Here is a 24,892-nt window from a genome sequence, read left to right as displayed (position 1 = left end):
AAAATATAACTAAAAACACAAAGATGCAAGTGTAAATAAATTAATATCATCTAAGATCCATTGTATTGACAAGACAATTTTGATCTCACTAGTCATTTTATCAACTGAACACCTAATGACCAAAAAGAAACCATGCCATCATAGTAAAAGTCAAACAATAAATGCAAGAAGAATCTATAAATGTGGCAGATATACAAACCTAAAACACCAATTTGAAGACCTGCCAAGCTTGCTTTAATTTTATCATAAATATCTTCCGATGCAAAGTCAACAGCAATTGTTCTTGTTTCCACTTTGAATTTTTCTCCTGGAGGAAAAAACACAAATGGAGAGAAAAAGAAAAATTAATAAATGGTGATTAAGATTAAAGCATTTGATAACATTATCCCTTCAAACTCTTTTCCCCCAATTTGATATGAATTTAGAGCAGGATAACTTTAAGCAATCATGAGACCACCTAAAAGATGATATAGAGTCGACACAATATCTCTGTAATAAGAATGCCAACATTGTCACAGAGCTGGCTGAGTGTTCCTTAATCAGTCCTCCTCCTATAAATCAATAATGACCACTTCTTAGGCCCCTAGGTAGAAATAATAAAATATGATTCCTATCATAATGTTATTTACCCTTTAAATTTCACTGGTTTGGTGATTTTAATTGCTTTATAATTTCAAGAAGAAGTCTTTATGTTGTAAAATATCTGAAAATGTGAAATACTAAAACAAAAAGTCCATCTTGTTAAAATGAAGACAAAATGAATACGATCGTATTGGAATTTAGGAGCTTGGTTAATAGTTAATAGTCACTATATTTTAAAAATCCACATAAAATGCATAGTAATAAAGCTACATAATAAAACTACAATGAAAGACCTCAGTGTTCTATTTTGCACAAGACTATTAAGGTCCAGATAGGGCTCATGGAAATAACAAATTGAGAAATGAGACCCTGGAGAAACAAAATTCATCTCATTTGAGGAAATGTCTAGTGTTTACTTCTACCTTCACTAGTGAGCCCCTTTGAGAAGATGGCACAGACTGTGAGGTCACCCAAACATGGATATCAATTTCATTTCCACACTTATTTGCTAAATGACTTTGAGCGAGTCACATCTCCTCTCTGAGCCTGCCACATATCCATCCTCTACACACCTCAGCATCTCCTTGTGAAAAGGAAGGTTATATAACCCAGCTTATGGGGTGAGGCTCAAGTGCTATCTGCGGGCACAGAGGAGGCACTCCATAAATGTTACTTTCTTCTTCCTCTCCTCAAAGAACCCTACTCTCACATCACCTAGAGCAGTTCGCCGGGCTAAGAAAGCTTATTCTGTCTACGGCCATGCCACCCTTAACGTGCCCGATCTCGGAAGCTAAGCAGGGTCGGGCCTGGTTAGTACCTGGATGGAAGACCACCTAGGAATACCGGGTGTTGTAGGCGTAAGGAAGGGAAGGGAGGGAGGGTGGAATTTAATAATCCAGCTCCCCAAAATAAATTTTTCTTCGTCCGAAGTCAATGTTGGTTCATCAGAGTGTGCAGCATTAATTCACAAAGGAGGTTTCCATGCTTGATCTAAAAGGATTTATGTCTAAAACTAAAGAGCTGATTCACGAGAGATCTGATTCTTAGCCTCAAAGAAAAGTATTGATCTAGGTAGGAATCCATGAGTAAACTAGAGAAGATCATAACTGCCCGGGAAAATACCTTATCTGCTGTTAACGACATACTATTCCAATATAAGTGAGTTATTATGTGTGTTCGTGTAATGGAGAGCCAGATATCACGCTGTCATTTCACGATAGCTAGTCTAACATGTCTTAACTATAAATGGTTCACAAAATGTACCACAAGAACTCTGCCTTTTATTAGAGCCATAAATTCACGAGAAAAAAAAATCAAAGGTTGAAAGATACATTTTATTAAATGCAAAATTTTATTCAGGAATAAAATAAGCCAAATTTATCTCTTTATTTTGGGAAAAGCAAAATACATTGTCACACTAGCACCATATACCGACATTTAGGAAAATTTCTCTCTAGTAATAAAAGCCACCGCACAATCCCTGAATCGAATTTACTCTTTTAAATCTCACAGGATTTGACAATTATACTTATATTGTAGAGTCTGGTATAGATATGCTGCTAAAAAAAAAAAAAACCTCAGTGATCCTTTCAGAAACAATGTTATTTAACCAGAATCCTCAAATAAGCTCTTTGTGTTCACATTAGAATAAGCAAAATGGCTTCTGAAGCAAGTTTTTGAAGATAAGTAAAAATTTTGATGACCCTGAATCAAGTTCTAGTCCAGTTAACACTACTTTTTTCTCTTACCTTCACTGCCTCTGCTGTGGGCTTTCTCTTTTTTAACATAGATCAGATCCCGTCCCTCCCCTTCTCACAAACCTCAAAGGGTTCCATCTCACTTAAAGTAAGAGCCAAAGTCTTTTGGCAACAACCTAATACTTCTCTGAACTCATCTCCACTTACTCTCCCAGTTGCTCCCAAGCTCTAGGCACAGAGGCCCTTAGCAGTTCTTTAAACACAGAATGTTCTCCAAATACACTCAAGGCTTTTGCACTTACTGTTCCCTCTGTCTGGAATGCTCTTCAGCAACCCTTGTCTCTGTCAGGTCTTTAAGCAAATGTTACTTTCTCAGAGAAGCCTTCTTTGACCACCCTTTAAAAAATGCAACCAGTCCTCCCCTAGCACTGCGTGTCCCCTTTCCCTGCTATTTCATCCTGTCACGTTCGCCCCCTTGTAATACACTGTGTATTTTAATAATGCATGTTTGTTGTTACCTGATCCCACTAGAATTAAGCTCAGTAAAGACAAGGAATTGGGTCTTTTTGTTCAGTTGCTCAAGAATGTCACAAAGAACCCAGGGTGTTTCCACCTTCTTCTCTTATTCACTTAGGCTGGCCCCCTTTCTGGTTTCAAGAGGGCCACTGCCATTTCGAATATCCCATGCAGACAGCAAAGGTCAGAGGTAGAAATGGGAAGTCCCTATTATATGTCCCTTGTATATATGTCCCAGGAGACGCCTCTCTCTGGGCCCAGGCAATCAAGAGAATTATGACGGGTATTCTCAAAGGCTGAGGCGGGAGGTAGCTACTTTGCTAGGACCCAAGGAAATAAATGTAGGCATTTTCCCCCTTCCTACTGCTTATCAGCCCTGATCTGACCCTGCCGACAGAAGCCAACCCAGATGAACAAGAATCCTCTAATTTTAGACATCAGCACAAAGATGTACTAAGGACCCGGAACTGAAGTGAGCACCATAGACACATAATATAACACAGTACCATATACACATAATTTCCACCTTCACCGCCTCCCACACCTAAGGCTCTTCATAAGACCACCAGTCCACAACTCAGCAACAGCCCACTGCTGGGGAGGAGGAAGTTCACCAAAGCCTTTGGAGAGGTACAGTACTCAGAACCTTGCCCACAACAAAGGCCGAAAGGATGACAGCCTCCGTCGAGTCTTTCCGCCAGAGTAGGAGCTGTGATAAGTTAAAATCAATACCCTACAAGTACATAGGATAAAGCTATATAAACGAGTGAATCTGAAGCTTGCAATCGGAAGAGGAGAGCCATCCATTTGTCACTTTAAAGATTTCTGGCTGCCCCAGCTCCCGGAGTATCAACAGCAAAAAGCTTTCGGGTGTCAGCCCCTTCAGGGAGTGCCTCAGCTTCAGAGTCGCCTGAACCAAGATCATACTCTTCCCATGACATCCACATCCAACGATCAAGCGGGGAATATAAAGCCATTGGACAGCTTGTACCTACCAGGTTCTGATTCCCAAATTACAGTCTGTTTATTAAACTATTTTTCTATTCTTTCATAATGCCCTCGTTTTAATTATTCCAGCTTTAAGATAAGTTTTACTATTTTTCGTAGTGCAAGGCTCCTTTATTATTCCTTTTCAAAAGTGTATTGGTTATCCTTACTTGTCTAGTCTCAGTTTTTATTAGGGCTGCATTAAACATTTCAATTAAATTTATGAAGAAAGAAAATGTGACATTCCCTCCAGACTCTCCATTTATTCAATGTCTCACTGTAAAAATCTTGTGGTTGTAAATTCTCATAGAGATTAAAGAACTAAGGAATTCCATTATTAGATTATATACCATTATGTAAAGATAATACTGTTGCTTATTCTTACTGATTTAAATCATTCAGTGTTTGAAATTGGATGGGCTGGTATCTTGCGACTTACAGTTGTGGCCAAATACAATCGTGCCCCCCTCCCATTTTTCAGATTGAAATGAGTCTGAGATGGTCTTGACCCGCTGTCTGTCAGCCTTGTGGCTAAGACCAAAATACTGTGATGATTGCTATGAGCTGTTCAAGGCAGTCAACTCACTAGAAATGGAAGCAGAAAATCAACTCTGGCTTAAACAGTAGGGAATGAGGCTAAGAAATAGCTGGGCTGATGATAACCATTCATTCCCCTTTATCTACTATTCCACTGAAAACCACATAACCACAATTGTGGAATAACAGCAAGCACATACTACTCATAACCGTAGAGCTACACATGGGAGTACAAGGCTCTATGTGCAGTGCAAGGGAGTGCAAGCTATATAATGAATATCTTGCCTGTCTCAAGCCATTCCATCACCTCCAGGCATGGGTGCCCCACTCCTACAGTCACACTTTTGGTTTTTACTCAGAAGTTCCTGAATTAGTTCAAGATCAGGTCTGGAACTGACAGAAAAGGAACTGTACCCATAAGTATTCTCAAGATGCTGCTAAAACACCTCTCAGTATGAAAACTAATAATACATTTTTAGGTTCAAACCTAGAAATGCCAGGAACATATTCAGAGTAGCCTCATGTTTAACACACTTTTAAGTCTGGCCATCATTATTTTTATTTTGCTCAACAAACTGACATCTCAGTTTTCCTCTAAGAATAATTTTAGAGATCATGGAAAGAATTTCTTCATTCCCTCCCCTTCCCCACCTCCTAGATGGCTGGAAATACTAGGTCTGAGAATGCTAGAAAATAGGTCTAATCTACATAAACTTGTGCATTATTTAGAATTTTCTATTAATAAAAGCCAACAATAATACATTGATTCTCCTTTGTCCCTACATCTGCTCCAAATAAACAATCTGTTTCTCTCCCTAAGTTTCAGGTACTAACCACTATGAAACTCCTGTTACATCACCCTTCCCCATCTTTTCCTAAATTAGAACTTTTATCATTTAAGATTCAAATTGTGTCACCACCTCTGTGGACTGACTTTTCGTGATTCTCATTTCCCCCAAGGGAAAACTACTTACTCCTTCAGCTATGTTCCTACAGACGAAGCTTCCATAGGACCCTATTAAGCACTTACCGTAGTGTATTATTCAGAGAGCCTCTATTTCCTAATAAACATGAATTGTTCTTTGCCGTCTTTATATTCCCAACACCTAGCACAAAGCCTGGCATATAGCAGAGATCACTCAAATGTTTGTTAAATGAGTAAATACATCTAGGCTGACACAGCTGACTTATTAAAATCATCTTATCAATACTCCTTAAATTCTTCTCTATAGAAATAAAACTACATGCTGATAAGAAACGTCCACATGAATCACAGTAACATAAGGTGCTTTCTGACATAGGGGTCTCTTTCTTCTGGGGTTCAGGGTCCTTCACTGGAGTACCATTCATTTTAGGCATTTTAAAGCACTAAGATAAACTGAGAAACAACTCAGTTCTTCCATCTGTCCTCCAGAGACACTATTATTCTCATAGAAACAGAAACATTTTGAGTTATAGAAACCTTAGAAACCATCCAGTCTCATGAATAAAGTACTCCGAGAGCTTAATACGGGGCATGGAGATGAAGGCTGAAAATGTTTTAGTTGTGGACCACTCTCCCTATCCCCAGGTCCTGAAAAAAGTAATTAGCAGAGAAAGAGAGACTCTTGGAAAAATATTACTATATTCAATGCCTACCAATTTTACCTTCTTAAATCTAAATTCATTCAATTCGATTTATAACTATAAGAATGTATTACAGTTTTTTAAACCCCTTTCTTTTCATATAAAATGTTTTATAATATTAAGAGATATAAAAAGTACGAGTCTTTTGTACTTACTAATTTTTTTTTTGTATTTTCCATTATATTGGCAAATAAACAGAAGAGCAATTTTAAAAATGAATTCAAGCTCCTATTTCTTACACTCATGAACACACATCAGAATTACTTGTGCAGGTTTTTTTAACATTATATCTAGGCCTTGCTCTTGGAGAAGGTCATTGATGGGGGTCAGGACCCAGGTATTTTTGAAAATACCTGGGCAGCTCTGATGTTTCCTCCTGGATGAGTCACTGGTTTTAGGTTGACTGGGGCACTGTGAGATTTTTGGACCATTGTTTGAGGGTTGGAGAGCTTTTCTTGCAAATTTATTAGCTGTGGTAGAGAACATGGCCTCTGGCTTTTGGGGTGTCTGTCTTGGGTCTTTTTTCCCCAAGGGAGAGTTCCTTTTCCAACTCTTCTTTGATTCTTGGCTTCTTCCCTGGGCCTTTCCCTGGGGTTTTAGGCTCTGTCCCTCTCAGGGTCTCCAAAGCTGTGAAGACCTTCCTCTTCTTCGCATGATGTGTGTTGGGACTGGGCCTCTTTCGTGGAGACTTCTTTCCTGTGGCATGTTTTTGTATCTCTACGTTTTCTTTGGTGGGAGACTTTCCTATTGGGACCAATAGTAGAATTTCTTCTTCAGAATTGTCTTGCACTTTTACTCTGCAGGTCTCTTTCATCTCAGACATGGGGGGGTCTCTTTCTTCTGGGGTTCAGGGTCCTGGAGTCCCTCTGGTTTTAGGGGCTGCCTCCTCTGTAGTTAGGGCTGATGTAGCCTTTCTAGCCTGTTTAATAACCTTTTTGTTTCTTTTCTTCCCCTTTTGCTTTTGATGATATCCTTTTTGTTTTTGTTATTTTCTTTGCTTTATTTTGCTTCTGACTAGCAGTGCGTACTCCTTTGGCTTCGCTCTGACTGCTGACAAATCAAAGACGGGAAGGGAAATTGATCTCTCAGTTTTCACGTACGAGTTTCACGCTCTCCCACTTCTCCCGCAATTTCTGTGAAAGCCTTTTCGGGAAGCGAGAATGTTTTCCATGATGTGCTGAACCTGCATTCCAGTGTAACGGATGCGTACGGTGCTGCAAAGAACCACTTTTACAGATGTTTAAGACAGCTCCGCCTGTTGATTCTCTCTGGATAGATTCTTGGCCAGAAGGTTTACAGGTACTGGAGCTTTCCGTCATAGAAATGTCTCCCTAGATGTGGGGTAAGAGCCGCTAGATTCTGGCACCCAGGACGAAGAAGTCAAAACTACCCAGGAGGCGGAGCTTGGCTTCATAGGCTTTATATTCCTTTTTTAAAGTTCGGAGGGGGATAATCTTGAGACATGGTTTTAATTCCATGCTTGTTAAAAAGCTTCTCATAAAAACGTTCTGTCTTTTCAGGAGTGACACTGGGTTCGTCCTTGGTAAATAAACAGGTACCTGCGAAGTCTGACTAAACACTGCGAGGCCAGAGTAGTCCGGCCCTCGGTTCTTGGAATTTTCCATAATTCCACCATTAAAAAGAAATTTTCATTCTCATTAAAACGCAATCCATGTGCAGGTTCCCTGGGCCTGAAACATGCCGGCAGAGCCCCCACTGCCTTCTGCGTCCGCCCCGAGTCCAGCTGTTCCGCTGCGGACCGAGTCGGAGCCAAATCCTCCGTGGCGATCTCACCTCGTGTAGACTCGCGTGCGGAACCCCAGGGCTGGCTCCCTGTGCTTTCTCTAATTTTAAGGGGAAAACAAGGAATAAAAACTCCCCTAACCAAAATCTCTCTCTACTTCCTCCCTTTTCTTATTTTTTATTTCCCCCAGGCTTTACCATATCCCTCCACCTCGTACCCCTCAGAGAAAGCCTCCCTGTGTAGCTCCAGAGAAAAAGTGATTGCGACCTAGAAGGGAATAATTCATCTGACTCCATTTGTAAAGGCTCATTTAATTATAACGATCAGAGATGCTATACAAATAACTGTCCATTTTTTCTTCACGTTGCCCTTGAAAATATATTCGTGACAATTTTAATCACATATGAAGAGACCCACTTTCAGTCAAATCAAAAAATTCATCATAGCATCATCAGAATTCCATCCCAAAGCAAGTATTTCTTTATTTTAAGCCAAGGTTATTATATTTTATTCAATATAACCTATTTAATTAGAACAACTACCTGTAATAAATAAAAACCTGATACCATGTGAATCTGTTCTTTAGATAGGCATGAATGGGTCCCATTCTTCTGAAAAAGCCCTGAGTTCTACCCTTGGTTCAGGCATTGTTGATCTTTGGAAAAGGCACTTTTGAAGAAATTTTCGAAGAATGTGTATTTTCTACACTTGGGGGAGGGGGGGCAGCGGAACAGCCTACTCATGGAAACATCTGAATTTTACTTTTTGAGATGCAAAAATGCAAACAAATATCCCTAACATTACTATACTTAGGATTCCAAGGTGATGTTGCTACTATGACGGAGGCTGAGTGTTAGGCACTGAATATCTGTCTCCACAAAATGTGTAAGTTGAAGCCCTAACCCACAATATGATAGCATTTGAAGGTGGGGCTTTTGGGAGGTAATTAGGCTTAGATGAGGTCGTGAGGGTGAGGCCCTCATGACAGGATTAGTGTCCTCATAATAAGAAGAAAACAGCTCTCTCTCCCCACATGCACCACCAAGGAAAGGCCATGTGAGGACATGGCAAGAAGGTAGCCATCCACAAGCCAGAAAGTGGGCCCTCGCCAGGAACTGAACCGGCCAGGACCTCGATCTTGGACTTCCCAGTCTTCAGAACTATGAGAAATAAATGTCTATTGTTTAAGATATGAAGACTATGATATTTTGTGAGGGTAGCTAGAGCTGACCAAGACACAGAGTTTGTTTGAAAAGCATGGGATGCAGTTAAAAGCCCTGGAGTCACTCGTTGACTGAGGGCCCCATCCTCAAGCTTTGCTAACCTTCAGGAATTCTATTACAATAAGAAATAACACAGAGGACCTGAACAGACACTTCTCTCTAGAGGACATGCAAATGGCCAACAAATATATGAAAAGATGCTCAACATCGCTAGCTATCAGGGAAATGCAAATCAAAACCACAATGAGATACCATCTCACACCTGTTAGAATAGCTATACTCAACAGAATAAGTAATAGCAAATGTTGGAGAGGATGCGGAGAAAAAGGAACCCTCATACACTGCTGGTGGGGCTGCAAATCGGTACAGCCACTATGGAAAACAGTATGGAGGTTCCTCAAAAACTAAGAATTGATCTACCATAGGATCCAGCAATCCCTCTACTGGGTATTTACTCCAAAGACTTGAAAACCCATATCTTGAAAAGATATTTGCACACAGATGTTCATAGCAACATTATTCACGGTGGTCAGGACATGGAAACAACCGAAGTGTCCTACGATAGATGATTGGCTAAAGAAGCTATGGTACGTATATACAATGGAATACTACTCGGCCATAAGAAGAGATGAAATACTGCCATGTGCGACAACACGGATGGACCTCGAGAAAATCACGCTATGCAAAATAAGCCAGACAGAAAAAGTTGAAAATCACATGATATCACTTATATGTGGGATATAAACCTAAAAGCAACAAATGAACAGGACAAAGAGACTCATGGACATGGACAATGAACCAGTGGTTACCAGAGGGTAGGGGGTGGGGGAAGAGGGGAGGTAGACGGGGTAAACGGGGTCAAATATGTGGTGACAGAAAGAAATCTAACTATGGGAGGTGAACACACAGTGTAAATATAGATATATCTTACTGTTAAAGTGTACAGCTGAAACCTATTGGATTTTGTTAACCAATGTCACCATAAGTAAATAAATAAAGCCAAAAAAAAAGAAGAAAGAAAAAGTAACACCCACCCTACAGAAACTGTAAAGTCTTATACAAATGTTTTCTTATATCTGCCCATATCTATAAAGATGACTATGTCAAATGTAATTTTTTCATAACTAGCACAGGCTGCTGGAGGCATTATCTGTATCATTAAATCTTTTCCTCTTTGTATCAGTTGCATACACTTTTTCAAGTTGACCATGCACATCCGACTCTGCTTTAAAAAGTGATTTATTTGTTACTGTACCATCTGCGGAATCAGTGGTCATGATATATTATTTTTAGCCATGACTTTAGTGTCCAAGCATTTCTTTGACTCAATTTTACTGTCATTAACCTTTGAATTACTGGTTTCATCTATTCCAAGATGCACGTGTTTATTCACGTTTTATCTTTGAAATCAGGAAGCTTTCTAACTGATGGCATACCAATTTAATTGGTGACGTTTCCTTCTAAAAGCTTATAAGCTACATCACTGTTTCACAATCAGTGGTGTGTCAGATTTGATGAAAGCACAGAACTCTGATGTCTACCCTTCTCTTTAATGTCAAAAAATGAACTTAGGACTGCTTCCAAATGCAGGACTTTCTTGTAGTCCAATGCTTATAATACCACCACCACTAGTCAAGGAGGCAGAATTTTTCCCATCCCGAACTCAGACCCTAAAACCCTAGCACATGTTCATTCATTTATTCAGGAACACAGGCATTTGCAACCTGGCAAAGCAACTCACTCTCTAAATTGTCAGCTTTATCAGGGCAGAGTTCATGTCGTTTTCTTTACCACTACACACTCAGAGCCAGCAGTACATGGCACACTACAAAAGATCAATAACTATGTTTCAACTAAATAAATTCAAGAAGTACATACCAAGTAGTGCCCATATGTCAGACTCTACTCTGAGGATAATAGGAGATACACTCAAACAGGTCACAGGTGAAGGGGTATGTGTGAACCCAGCTGTTGCTCTAATAAATATGAACAAAACATGCACAGAGAAAGCAACTCACACTTGCAGAGTGGGATTTTAAATAGGTGACTTTTGCACGGAGTCTTAGAATAGGAACAGGCCATGCAGAGAATGAGGAGGAGGCAAAGGCAGAAAGTGGGGAAAAGGAACAGCATATTGTAAGAATCCCTGTGAATGGGGTATGTGGTGCATAGGGAAAAATAACAAGAAAAAATTCTATAGAAGGAAGCTGGTGGAGGTTGCATGTGCCAAGATAAAAAGCAGGACCGGCTATATAATTTGTGCAGCTCAGTGCAAAATAAAAATGTGGAGCCCCCTGTTCAAAAAGTATTAAGAATTTCAAGATGGTGACGGCAGAGCATAAAACCAAGCCTGGGCCCTTCTAAGCATGGGCCCTGTGTAAATGCACAGGTCACAGTCTATGAAGGTGGCCTTGAAACAAGTTTACATTTCATCCCGTGTTATGAGTACACAGCAGAGGCTGTTAAGCTGGGAAGTGACAAGATCACACTTGTTTTTTAGGAAGGAAATCCTAGTGGCAGAGAAGAGGACACACAGTCTGTTATAAACAGTGACGGCGACAAGGAGAGAACGTAGCAGCTGCTGCATTAGTCCCGTGGCAGAACAGGGCCGGAAGGAGAGAGGCAGCAGTGGTAATGGGAGGCAGGCCAGCTGGGAGAGACTTCTGAGTGAGATGCTGAAGGGTTTTATGACTGATCAGACACATGGCTTTAGGGAGAGGGAGGACACAATGGTTTTAGAAATCTGGTTAATAAACCATCATATCTTGGAACTGAAAAAAGCTTCAGAGTTTCCCAGGAGGCAATGTTCCTATGATTATGTTTCAGCATTTTTTTAATCATATAAAATGTTTCTCTGTTATTTTTTAGAAAAGTAAGTTGTTTTTTCTTTTCTTTTCTTGAGGTAGCTTACTTCTTCTCTTTCTTGACTTGAAAAATAAAATTGCTACCAATGAGATTTGGGGCAGAGCTGACCAATTTTCCATGCAGGATGGCCATGAGCTAAAAATCAAGTTGGAAAGCAAAAGAGATGTTTTTGTAACCCTCCATAACATTCCTCCCTTCTTCCAAAGAGAAAGATAGCTAAAATTAATTAGAAGTCAAATATCACACAGTACCTTTCTTCCAAATATGCTGATTGAGCTCTTTTTTTTTTTTTTTAAAGTAACCTTTTTTCATTTTAACCTGTCACTTTGTTCTATAAGATTCTGTTCTGGTTTTGTGAAATCTTGCCACAAGAAAAAAGTATCCTTTTCAAGATCTGAGTCTCTCACTTTGGTATTTAGAAAAAAGAAGCTTAACAGTTGCTTTTATTTCTTTAAAACACAAAACAAAACCAAGAACTTTTGAAAAAATTACCATAAAATTGAAAATATCGGCTATTGAAATGAATCTTTATGAAAATTAACACTTTGAAGATCGATATACTTCAATATTTTTAAAAAAAACCTCTTTATTTAAATTGTTAAAAGAGCAATTTTCACAAATTAAATCAAAATAAAAGCAAAAGTGCTTGATTTAGTCTCCTTCTTTACTCTTAGAACTAAGGATAAGAACTTGACACAAATCATCTCAATCTAGGATCCCCTAAAGAACACGGAGGTACCAAGTAAAAAGCACAGGGTTGCAGTTAACACTCTACCAACTAAACAGGAATAGTAACTATTATAGTTATCAATTACTAAGCATCAACTAGATGCCGAGAACTCTGCTAAATGACATTACGTCATTTAATCTGCGCAAGAACTTCCTGGTATATTGCTGAAACTTGCAAATGATTATTCTCATACATTTTAGTTTTCAACATCTGAAAGGCCAACATTTACTTATGTTTTTCTAATTTTGAAATAATCTCAAACAAAATTACAAACCCCATATATGTAACTTTGTTTCCTTAACCATGTTAGATTGAGTTGCTAACAAGATGTCCGTAAATCCGTCAATGTGGTGACTCTCAAAGTGTGGTCCATGACCCTGAATGCCCCTGAAAGTCAAAAAAACTAAGACATTATTTGTGTGCTTTAGTGTGTCGGCATTTGCATAGATGGCACAAAAGCAGTGGTGGGTAAACTGCGGGAACCTTAACACGAAGGAGAGCAATAACACCTGAGGGGAAGTCACTATATTCTTCACTTACCTGCAGTGAAAAAGAAAAGTCAGTTTCGTTTAAGAATGTCCCTTGATGAAGTAGTAAAATCATTAATGTTATTAAATCTCTACCCTTGAGTCACGTCTTTTTAATGTTCTGTGTAACAAAATGATATGTATGCATAAAGCACTTTTTCTGTGTACCAAATACAATGGTTGTCTTGAGGAAAAACATCTGTGCAATTGAGTCATGAGCTGAATTAGCCCCATTCTTTCCATGGAGCACCATTTTACATGAAAGGAAACAGACGGAAAAACTATGATTATTCAGATTTGGCAGACATATTCTAAAAAAACGAATGAAATGAGTCTGTTGCTTCAAAAGAAACCCCAAGCAACAACAGTATTTGAACTTTTTAGTGAAAATCAGAATATTGAAAAACTTCTATCTACTATCATAAGCTTGAGAGAGGAGGTTTTTCCGATGAGACTGGGGGCGATATTTGTGGTATTTTGTACTGTGTCAACATTTTTAAGATCTGCAAAACTGAGGAACCAGTGTTTTCCAATGACCAATGCATAAAGTTACAAAACCATGACGGATGAAAGACTTATTCACATTGTGACGTAGACAAATGGATTTTAGCATAACTGAGTATGAAAAATTCATTGATATGTTTTCAGATTCCATACTGCAACTAACCTTTAAGAAACTTACATTTAAGAAATTTTGATGTAGTATCAAAGAATATCCACAACTACTTAGCCTATTAAAATCATTTTCTTTTCCAACTACATAACCATGTAAAAACAGATTTTCTTCTCATAAGCCGACCAAAAGAACATACCACAACAAACTAAATGCAGGAGCAGATATGCAAAGGTAACTGTCTTCTACTATGCCGACTATCAAAGAGATCTGCAAAAAATGAAAAACAATGCTACTCTCCCCATTGAATTTCGTTTTGTTTCAGAATATAGTTATAGTTCCTACTAAAAAATGCTATGTCGACATGTAATCGGCTTATTGTTCTTATTTTCACATGAATTAAATAATTATTTAATTATTCAGTTTGAGTTTCTAATGCAATAAACATTGATAGATGTATCCCACATAAACAAAAATTCTTTGGGGCCGTCAATAATTTTTAAGACTATAAAACCGTCCTGAGACTAAAAATTTTAAGAATGTTGCTTCAGTATATATTACCATAAAAAAAAAATCAAGAAATTGACATGGATGGATAAATTCCTGCCTTTTAATCCTCAGAACCTGTTCAAATTTAACCAATTTTCCCAACAATATCCTTTACAGCAAAAGGATCCAAATCAGAATCACGAGTCACATTTAGCTGCCATGTCTGCTTAGCCTCTTTCAATCTGGAACAGTTTTTCAGACTTTTCTTGACCTTTATGACTTGGACACCTTGAAGATTACAGGCCAATTACTTTGTAGAAGGCTCATATGTTTCCTCATGATTAAATTCAGGTTATGCATCCTTAGACGAAACAGCACAGAAGAGAAGTGTTTCTCATCACATCCTATCAGGTGTTACACAATTTCAAATGTCCCATTATTAATGAAGATAACTGATCTCTTAAGGTGGTTTCTTCCAGTTTTCTCCACAGTGCAGTTACTATTTTCTCCTTTGTAATTAACGAGTATTTTGGAAAACAATTATGCTCACCACTACACCAACATTGCACACTTAACAAGTATTTCAGTATTTTGTAGAGAGATGCTGTGAGACTACATAAAATACCATTCCTCACTAAAATTTCTACTTATACATTTATTTATCATTAGTATGAGCTAATAGTTTCCTATTTTATTCAATAGATTATAATTTTTTTCTATCCTTTTAATGTTAATGCTCATTTTGTCCAGATTAGGTTAATGCGAGGGAGCCCCTTCAAGCTGGCTTCTGTGTCTTTTTGACACGTCCCCATTTTTCTTTGACTACTTTCTTGCTTTCTGGCATGAGATATTCCAATCTCATCTTCTATTCTCCCTGCCACAGCCCTGGAACCAGCCACTTCTCCCAGGACCCCCAGATCCTTTCTTAGAAAACAATGTAGAAAACAAGACCTGGGTGCTGAGTTTGCTTATTGTGATTGGGGTGTTGCTGCTCTCAGGAAAGACCATTTTGCAATGTCACAGGCACAGTACAAGTATTTATTGGGTAGTGTCCTGCTGGTTGGGATATATCACCTGAGATGCATGTACATTGCATAATAAAGGCTGATAAAATACTGTAATTTTAGTCTTAAGAAAGGATAACTTTGTGGGCTTCACTTGGTGGATAAGTCTAAATATTTGAACTCTTTAGGGATAAAACAAGCTCTTGGTTACTTACTGAGTTTCATGTTAAAGATATACTAGCAACTCCATACTTGGCCCAAACCATTTCCAGGAAGTGTCCCAAACAGATATTGAAAAGTAGATCCCATTTGCCCATACAAACAATTTTATAATTGGAATTTCTGTTACTAAAATCAATCATAGCTAAGCCCAATAACAAATACATAAACATGTAATACCTTTAGCTTCTATAATAATTTAAAATAGTAAAATTATGCTCCAAGTATTGATTGTCTTGAGGACCCAATTTACTATAAATTATATACAAATATATATAGCATATAAAAAATCTAACTATCATATCATAAACTTGGCCTTAAAACATGTTTGTTAGTCTCACTTAACATACAATAAAACTGCCTTCTTAGAATTTAGGAGAATGCTTTGGACAATATGGGCCTTTAAAAACCTAAGTTCAAGGAAGAGTGTTAACTAATTTCTCTGTAGCAGACAGTGACAGTGTCATTTCCACTGCCATTACAGTTGCCTCTAAGTAATTATTAGAATGTGGATTTGAAGGCAAAAATGAAGGGTTTCCTCAGTACTTAAAAACAGACGGAATAAGACTGATATTAGACAATAATACCAATACATATTGGTCGGATCAAAGCAGTCCCTTGAATGCCCTAAAATTGTAGGCAAATATTTGTATAGATAAGTTCTCACTTAACATCGTTGATTGTTTCTGAGACTTTAAGAGAAATGATGTATAATGAAACAAATTTCACCACAGGCTAATCGACAGAAACAAGAATTAAGTTCCTACAGCATCTCATCAATGTCATAACAAAATAACAGTGAATAAAACAATGTTATCCGAGGTCCTGCTGTATATACATAGTTTTAATAGAAATAAAAATTTTTAACCATTTAGATTTACAAAAAGATCCATGACTCTCAAAAGAGTAAATCTTTTTTCAAAGATTTCTGGGCTGTTAAATTCTGTTCCACTGGTCCATGTGTCTGTTTTTATGCCAGTACCATAATGTTTTGAATACTATAGCTTTGTAACATAGTTTGAAATCAGACACTGTGATGCCTCCAGCTTTGTTATTTCTCAAGATTGCTTTTGGCCATTTGGGCTGTTTTGTGGTCTCTTATGAGTTCTAAGATTGTTTGTTCTATTTCTGTGGCAAATGCCACTGGAATTTTGAGAGAGACTGTACTGAATCTATAGATGGCTTTGAGTAGTATTGACATTTTAATAATATTAACTCTTCTGATCCATAAAAATGAAGTATCTCTCCATTTATTTGTATTTTCAATTTTTTGTTAATAATATCTTACAGTTTTTGGTGTACACATCATTCCCTTGGCTAAATTCCTAAGGGTTTTTTTGATGCTATTTTAAGTAAAAAAGTTTAAATTTCTTTTTCAGACAGTTCATGGTAATACAGAAACACAACTGATTTTTACATGTTGATTTGGTATCCTGCAACTTTACTAAATTTGCTTATTATGTCTAATGGGTTTTTTGGTTGGTGTGTTAGGGATCTTCTATATATAAGATCATGTCATCAGCGGAAACAATTTTACCTCTTCCTATCCTATGTAGATCCCTTTTATTTCTCTCTTTTTTTTTTTTCTTTTTTGCCTAACTGATCTAGCTAGGACTTCCAGCACTATGTTGAATAGGTGTGGTGAGATTGGGTGCCCTTGTCTTGTTCTTGGTTTTAGTGGGAAGAATAAATATGTTTGGTTTAACTACTCCACAGAAATAACCACCGTGAACAGCCTAGGCTGTAATCTTGCAGACCTGTTTTGATGCATAACTATATATGTTATACACACGCAGAGTTGGTTCATGAGTTTACTATTTGTGGCACGTGGCTTTTTTTTTTTTTAAACAAAAGACCAGACTTCTTCTAAATATGCTACTCTGCAACTTGCTTTTTTCACTAAACATGGCCTTCCATGTCAGTACATACAGATGTACATTTTAAATTATATAGAAAGCTGGGCCATATTTATTTAATCAGTCATTCAAGATATAGTACGAGTAGGCGCAGATCGAAGGAAGAATTCATTGTACTGAAGAAGAAGAACATATCATAGCAAGTTAGAAGACACAGAATTTCAATGGGGAAACTACAAAATGTTTATATTTGTTACCGTCAAAACTAAAACAGTTTGACCGGAAGGAGTTATGGGTGCAACTAGGTTGTCCTCCTCACATATGCCCCTGCTTCCAAGGCCCCTCCCCATGTCAAAGACATTATAATAAAAGAGAAAAATAAATATATACAAATAAAGGAAGCAAAATAAATCATAACCCACATATAGCCTAGTTAAGCCCATCTTGGGGGAAGGTCTAGGAAGAATTTGGGAGAGGCTGTATGTAGCACAGGCAACAAAACATGCAGTCATAAAGGTCAGAATCTGAGTAACATATTAAAGAGCCATTCAGAGCTGAAGCATTCAAGAGCATTGTGGACACAGGTCACCTATTTTACCCCCATAATTATGGTCAAGACAGGTGATAAATCACATGACTGCCGTTTTAATCATCCATATCAAGGTCTGGAAGGAAGCACTGATTGAGACGAGGAAGCAGGCTACGTTCCCATTGCCTAGTGTATAAGCTGGTGTATTAACACAGAGAATCTAGCTCTTAATAGCTCCAGTGAGAATTGGCTCTGTCTCTGCTCAAAGAGAAGACAGAATAGAAAGTTCTTCATTTTTTGCTATTACAAACAATACTGTGTTACCCGAGTTTTTTCTGTAGGATAAATTTCTATAAGTAGAATAGTTAGATGAAAGGGTATGTATGTTTAAAGAGAAAAGAGAATCACCTTTTTACAGTTTTGTAGAGTTTGACTTAATTAGTGGGCTAATTTCAAAAAACAAGTAACACTCTTGTCGTTTTAAAAGAAAAAATACTCCCTTTGGTCAAGCTTGGCTTCCAGGCCTACAAGAACTATAAAGAGAGCCAGGCCACAAGTAGTAAAATACATAAAGAAATAAACTGTTGATCAGAAGAGAGTCGCGTGCTGGAGAGACCTCGATGTAAGAAAACGAGTCACTGGCGCGAGCCTTGGAAGTGTTCATCCAAGCACAGGCGGGAGGAAGTTGGCCAGTGGCATCAAACGGTTGGTCTCCTGGCAAGGATGCTCCTGCCATAGAAATGGACATGCCAGCCTCTCTTCGCTTGATGCCCTTAAACATTCAAACTCTCTGGGCAATAGGTGGCATGCTTGTGAAGGGAGCTTCTGGTTTTATTTTGGTTTCCTCTGTATATCTGACAACAGGGAGTAGTTATGCTGTTAAGTATTAGAGCAGGCACCACAGTTGTACTTTCTTTAAAAAATAAAACCAAAAATCAAAACTGGGCATTCGATTTTGTTTATGAGCCTCTTAAACCTGGTTTCATATACGTTTACCCTTGAAAGGCATATTCACTTAGTATCCTGACAAAAGCAGGCTTCAGGGTCTGCAAATTTATATGCCAGTTCCCAAATCTCGGTCAGTTCTCCTGGAGTCCCCTTTCAAACCTAACGGTGTGGAATTGAAGCTTTCTGTCTTGGAGGCACATGGACTCTCTGTGTCACCCACCCAGGCCAGTGGCCTCTGGCAGTAATCATCAATGTATCAATGCAGGCACTGCAGGTACGCAGCCCGTCGTCCACGGCAGCCTGCCTACAGGCCAGATCCCACGCCGAGTACCAGAGCTGAATGAGTTCCTCTTACGATTTGGAACTCTGTTGTTCTATTTCTGACTTAAACATTTCTCTCATTTCATAGTGCTATTTGAAATAAAACACAGTTGCAACTTTTGAGTGCTCACCGTGTGCCAGGCACTGTGTTGTGTTTTACGTAAATTAGCTCCTTCGATTCTCGCAGCAACCCTATAACACAGTATGAGGACAGTCTATTTTCAGATGAGGAAATTTGAGTGGAGTGGAATAGTTTGCCCAGTGTCAGAAACCCAGGTATCCGGCACTCGAGAAGGCATCTTATTCCCAGTTACACCATCTCTTAATGAAGTCAGATGCTGCTTCTTTATCAAGTGAGGCTGTCAGCTTTACATTTAGAGTCAAATTTTTGCGAGGAACAAATCAACAAAATTTTTGCTTGCTGAGGTCTGTCACTACGTTTAACATTTAATTTCACTTTTGAAACTCTCAGAGTATGTCTGGAAACATGGCCTTGAACATTCTGCGTTTGGCTAATCTCCTTCTGTTGATAAAAGTAATTCAAATCTGGATAGTCTCATGATGGTCAAAAGCATATCCTCCAAAGTCTCTTTATGAGGCAGCTGATGAATGAGCAGATGAATGAGCGAATGAATGTCATAGCAACAAATATTTATTGAGTGGCTACTATCAGCCAGGCACTGCTATAGGTACTGGGATATTAGCTGTGATCCAAACTAAGCTGCTTATCTTGAAGTTTAGAGAATATCGGGGGGAGACAGGAAAGAAATAGGTAAAACTATAATGTGTCAGATTTGATAATAAATGTCACTGAGAAAAAATAAAGCAAGGTGAGAATCATAGGGAGTGACAGAATAACAATTCTTTAAAAATGAGGATATTTCTGAAGTTAAAAAACTGCCTATTTCAGATTTGTTAAAATGGTATAATACTCTATTTAAATTGTAATGTCAAATTCTAGTGTGCAACAGATTTGTACTGTCACAGGTAATGAATGGATCCAATTATATAACTGATTAAATACGAAATCCTTAAGAAGTAAAATTTATTGACTTGTTTTTTCTATACCTTTCAATTATTTCTAAGCAAAAAATAGTGCTTAAAGTTTCTTCCATTGATAACGTCATACAATTTAACATAAAATATAAGACACAATGTGCCTATCGTTCATAAATTCCATGTCTCTCTATATGTATTTTCAGTCAGATTTTTAGAAAGTCTAACTGCTCGTTTTGAGGGAAACAATCCACAAATTCTAAAGGCAGTAAACCCAGCTGACTTCATGGTAGTCACTGAACTGGTCTATATTTTACTTGCATCATCTCTCTAATAGGATAATAGAAGTACCAATCTCTCAATTGTTCAATGATTCAATGAGTTGATTTCTATAAAGCTCTTAGAACAATCCCCTGCATGCTTAATCACTATAGAAATAATGGCTTGATAAAAATGAAAATAGTGGCCCACAGATTATTGGGCACTCAATTTTGTTTGTCCCCAATTAGAGATAAATGGATATTAAATTATAACGTTTCACATAAGACATCTTGGTATGTTCTTTAAATTTTTTAAAAAATAACTAGAAAACGTGACACTTGAGGTTTGCATTGCCACACAGCAATGACTGGCTAGAGCTGGCAAGAGCGCTTTGGTTCTCGAGGCCTCACTACTCCCTCTTGCCTCACCCTAGACCACTTGATTCATTTCCACCAAATGAATGGTCTCTGTGAGCATATGCATTTCTGACCCGGGATCTAAATTGATCCCTTTCAGTATATGCCCAGGAAAGACAGGCATATAGTAAAATATGCTTTTTAAAAACATTAAACATTCAACTTAACAAAATAAAAGGGCAAAAAGCAAAAAATATACTTTCCACGCCATTTCCATGTCAAAGGGTGACAAGCTAAGGAAAAAGCCAAATGCAGACATCAAAGAGAAACATTTTGTAGGCAGAATAACAAAAATGTGAGAGTTAAGTGTATTCTTTCTAAGAATATGAGAAACTTACATTGCACTATAGATTTTGGGTGATGGTGATATATCCACATAGACTCATCAGTTGTAGCAAACATACCACGCTGGTGCAGGATTTTGTGTGCATACAGGAAAATCCCTCTACCCTCCACTCAATTTTCCTAAAACTGCTCTAGAAATTAAAGCTTATTTCAAAAAATAAACTACAAAATATTTTTAAATCTAGTAAGATAACTTCTCCACAAAACATTCTTCAATTTTTCTAAACATCTTCAAAAGGGCTTGGCAATATTTTCTTTTCTCCAAAACCATTCATAAGAATCTGACAACTTAAAAGGCATTCACAAAAAAGGTCAGAGTCAGCCTACATTCATTCCCATGATGCTCCATTCTAGTCAAGAAAAAGTAATCATTCCTACGGATTTATTCTCCATTCATAAAGGATCGCAAGCTAGTACACAGGATATTTTACTTGCTTCTAAAAATATATTAATATTCCTAATAGTCTATGTAGTAGTACTTGATTTTCTTCATCTACCATAAGCAGCTGCACTGTATAAAAGTCCCAGGGGCAATCTGCTATGTAAAATGATTATTTAAGTAACATGAAGCCCTTTTTTGCAGAAATCACTTTGTAGTTGTGCCAGGAGAAAATTCAATTAATAACATTTTAGCGTTGTATGTGAAAAGGTGATGAAAAGAAAGCAAAGCCAAAAAATAAAAATACTTTAATTCGTGATTTCATTAAGATGGTACATGTTAACATGAATACACATATCTGTTCTATAACATTTTCAAGAACAAACTTTTAAGATAAAACAGGAGTAGAGAGTGGGGTGGGGGGGTCTTACGACTGCTTATTTTCCATTTAATTTACAGTCTCCATCATCCTTAATATGATCTTTCAAATGTATATTAGGTCTCCTCACTATTAACTACTCACCACTTGGAACCATACCAAATGAAGGCAAACTGCCAGGTGAACAAACATAAAATCTTTGTAAGTTGAAAAATTTTAAAGCAGTTTAGTAAAAAGTTTTGATATTCAGCTTTCGAAATACATGCGTGTTCAGATTTTTCGTTTGTTTAGATTTAAAATTCATAAAAAGTACCAAAAGTTAAGGCATCAAAATAGTTATTTTTTAGTCTCATTAAATGGTTTTTTTTTTTTTTTCCGCTTTGCTTTGTTTTCATTTCCTGGGCAGCTCACAAAAGGAATAAGATCTAGGTGCTAATTCAGAGTCTGCTATTATATTTGCAACATGATTTTAAGAAATGTATTTGAAATCTTTATACCAAAGTCCCTGAAAGAAACAGCAATGCCTTACATATGACAAAGAGACTATCAGTACATCGCAGGAATAAGTGCACTTGTAGGTATAGATCCAACAGACGTGCATGCACACGTCCTCCGGAAGACATTGCGGGATTGTTCATAGTAACATTATTGATAATAACCAAAAACTCGAACTCAAATGTCCGTCAACGATAGAACAGATAACTAAATTGAGGTATATTCATAAAGGATGAAAAGAAATGTACTAAAGGTACATGAAAAAATACAGATGATGTTCACAAATATAATGCTGAGTTAAGAAGCCAAAACTCAAAGGAATGCATACTTTGTTATGCAATGTACGAAAAGTCCAAAGAAGTCTCAATTAAAGGATAATATTAGAAATTAAGACAGTGGTTACTCTAGGGAGGACAGAAGGAGGAGTAACCGGGAGGGAGCATAGGATTCCCTCAACTTTGTGATCGCTCATTAACCTGAACATGTGTATTTTTATAGCTTTTCTACATCCTATATTTATATCATTTTTAGTATTAGCATTTACAGGGGTATTTTTGTGATGAGATAAAAGCAACATTAATGGAGAAGATATTATAAAGTATAAACATACCACACTAGAAAAAATATATTTCATTGACAATAAGACATACTCAAGCGACAAAATGTTCTACGTGCCTTGCAAGTGAAATAGAATTTCTCTCTAGATGTGCTCCTTAGAAAGACTGTAAAGGAAAACAGAGGTTGCAAACTCAATTGTCCTCAGGGACCAAGCACAGTACTCAAGTGATGGAAGAGGGCGCAACACAAGTATGCACGCATGCGCTGTATGAGTGGGGCGGGGCTGTGTCACATGCGGCCAGGCCCCAGCTAAACAGCAACTGGTTCACAGCTCCAGCCGACTGGTGCTCTGCACGGAAGTTGGGCCCGGGGTTAACTGATCTTTTGGATTTTCAGAAGGTATAAATTAAGATTTATGTGATTAAGGGACATGTGCTGATTTTTAAAACAAAAAGTGGGACAAACAAAGCTTGTCTAAAAGGTGGCTTTGAGATATCAGAGGAAAAGACTGCTATAGCAACAAGCTGCTAAGGAACCAGGAAGAGATTGGGGATCAAGATACTAGCAAAAGGTTGGCTTTTGGAGAAGATGATATTTCTTCCTCTGAAGAGGATGAAAGGCTAGATATTGAGAGACATGGGCCTTGAGTAAAACAGGTCTTTTGTTAGAAGGAAAAGAATAATAAATGGCAGAGGCGTGGGGAGATCTCCACAGCAATGGTTTTCAAACTTCATTACAATAGACTGTATTTTTTTATCCAAAGAACACAAAACTCAATGTACAAAACTGATCAAAGCAGAGTGACCAACATTGAAGCAGCAGGAATTACCTTGCTGGTGGTCCAATACCCAGCCACACAAACCACTGCCAGAAGACATACAAAGGATGAATAAAGGCTTTCTAGAACTAGGTAGTGAACAGCAGTATCCTCCACGTAATTCAGAAATGGGAGTCAAAAACATGGATTCTTGAGCCATTCAAGATTGGATAACAAGGCATATATTCAAGGCACCTTGAAATTCTGGATTAATATCATAAAAGATAAGTTGGGGGAGGGGGAAGGATAATCAGAAACATCACAAGAGAGATCGCCTAGGAGTAGAGGAGAACTAACGACATCTGCAATTAGATGGTCCGCGATTGAAGATGAGTTTTCCTGCCTACTGTGTGATCTTGGGTAACCTTGCCAGATGTCCTCATGGTTGTTCTGTGGAGCAACTGTGAATGTTTATTTCATTACTTATTCAGGAAACATTTCAAATATGACTTTAAGACTATTTGTTTTTAATCAAAGCTTGTTTTAATATCAGTAGTCTTATTTAACTGGACATGGTTGTCTTAAAAAATAAGAAGGAATAAATACACACATTTTAATTGAAAATGTGCGCATGTCCTTTAAATGATCCGATGATAATAAGGTTTAACAGGCAATTGCATTCAAACAATCACGATACAAATTTAGTGACTTTTTTATTTCTCTTTATGTTATTCTATCATTACGTTACTTGAAATGTATCTCCCCAAATTTACCATTCAGTTACAGTATTTAAAGTACATTTAAGAGCATAGTGGTCATGGAGTCCATCATAATGCAGGAGCCAAAGATCTGAACTCTGTCTACCTCTGCCATTAACCAGGAATGAGCTGGTTTCTCATATTTAGTTTCTATATTTATAAAGTGAGGGTTTTAGTCCATCAGTAGTTCTTAAGCACAGATGCCCTGTAAAATCGTGTGCAGTGTGTTTTCCTAACTACACGTGCCTAAACACAATTCTACGTGTTCCACGAAAGTGAATGTATTTAAATTTGTGGCTTAATAGTTGACCAGTTATTGCAAAGTGGTTGCATTTTAGATTTTATACATCTCTACAGCAGTAAACAGAATGGAAGCATAATAAAAGCTGATTCTATATCAATATTTTTTCTGTGTAAGCCTGCTATCATTAAATATTAATTCTATTGAGTTTTTTAACCACAAAGGAATAAAATAATGCAAAATTTATGAAATTTCCTGTTGGTTTTAGTGGACTCATCTTCTCTTTGATTCTAG

General features: G+C 37.6%; 1 protein-coding gene and 1 pseudogene across 1 annotated transcript in view; one reads left to right on the top strand and one right to left on the bottom strand.

The window, feature by feature from the left end:
• The window catches only part of HSD17B12 (hydroxysteroid 17-beta dehydrogenase 12), a 131,139-nt gene that overhangs the window by 51,113 nt on the left and 55,134 nt on the right, over positions 1 to 24,892 (bottom strand). The window contains exon 4 of the mRNA XM_039867380.1: positions 200 to 307. Within this exon, the coding sequence (XP_039723314.1) occupies positions 200 to 307 (108 nt within the window). The remainder of the gene's footprint in view (positions 1 to 199; positions 308 to 24,892) is intronic.
• Positions 1,332 to 1,440, top strand: LOC120610062 (uncharacterized; annotated as a pseudogene).

Source organism: Pteropus medius, unplaced genomic scaffold, assembly GCF_902729225.1.
Source record: "Pteropus medius unplaced genomic scaffold, Ma_sr-lr_union100, whole genome shotgun sequence".
In the NCBI taxonomy this organism is placed as follows: domain Eukaryota; kingdom Metazoa; phylum Chordata; class Mammalia; order Chiroptera; family Pteropodidae; genus Pteropus; species Pteropus medius.
Note: the sequence above shows the minus strand (reverse complement) of the source record. Positions and strands in the feature narration are given on the sequence as shown.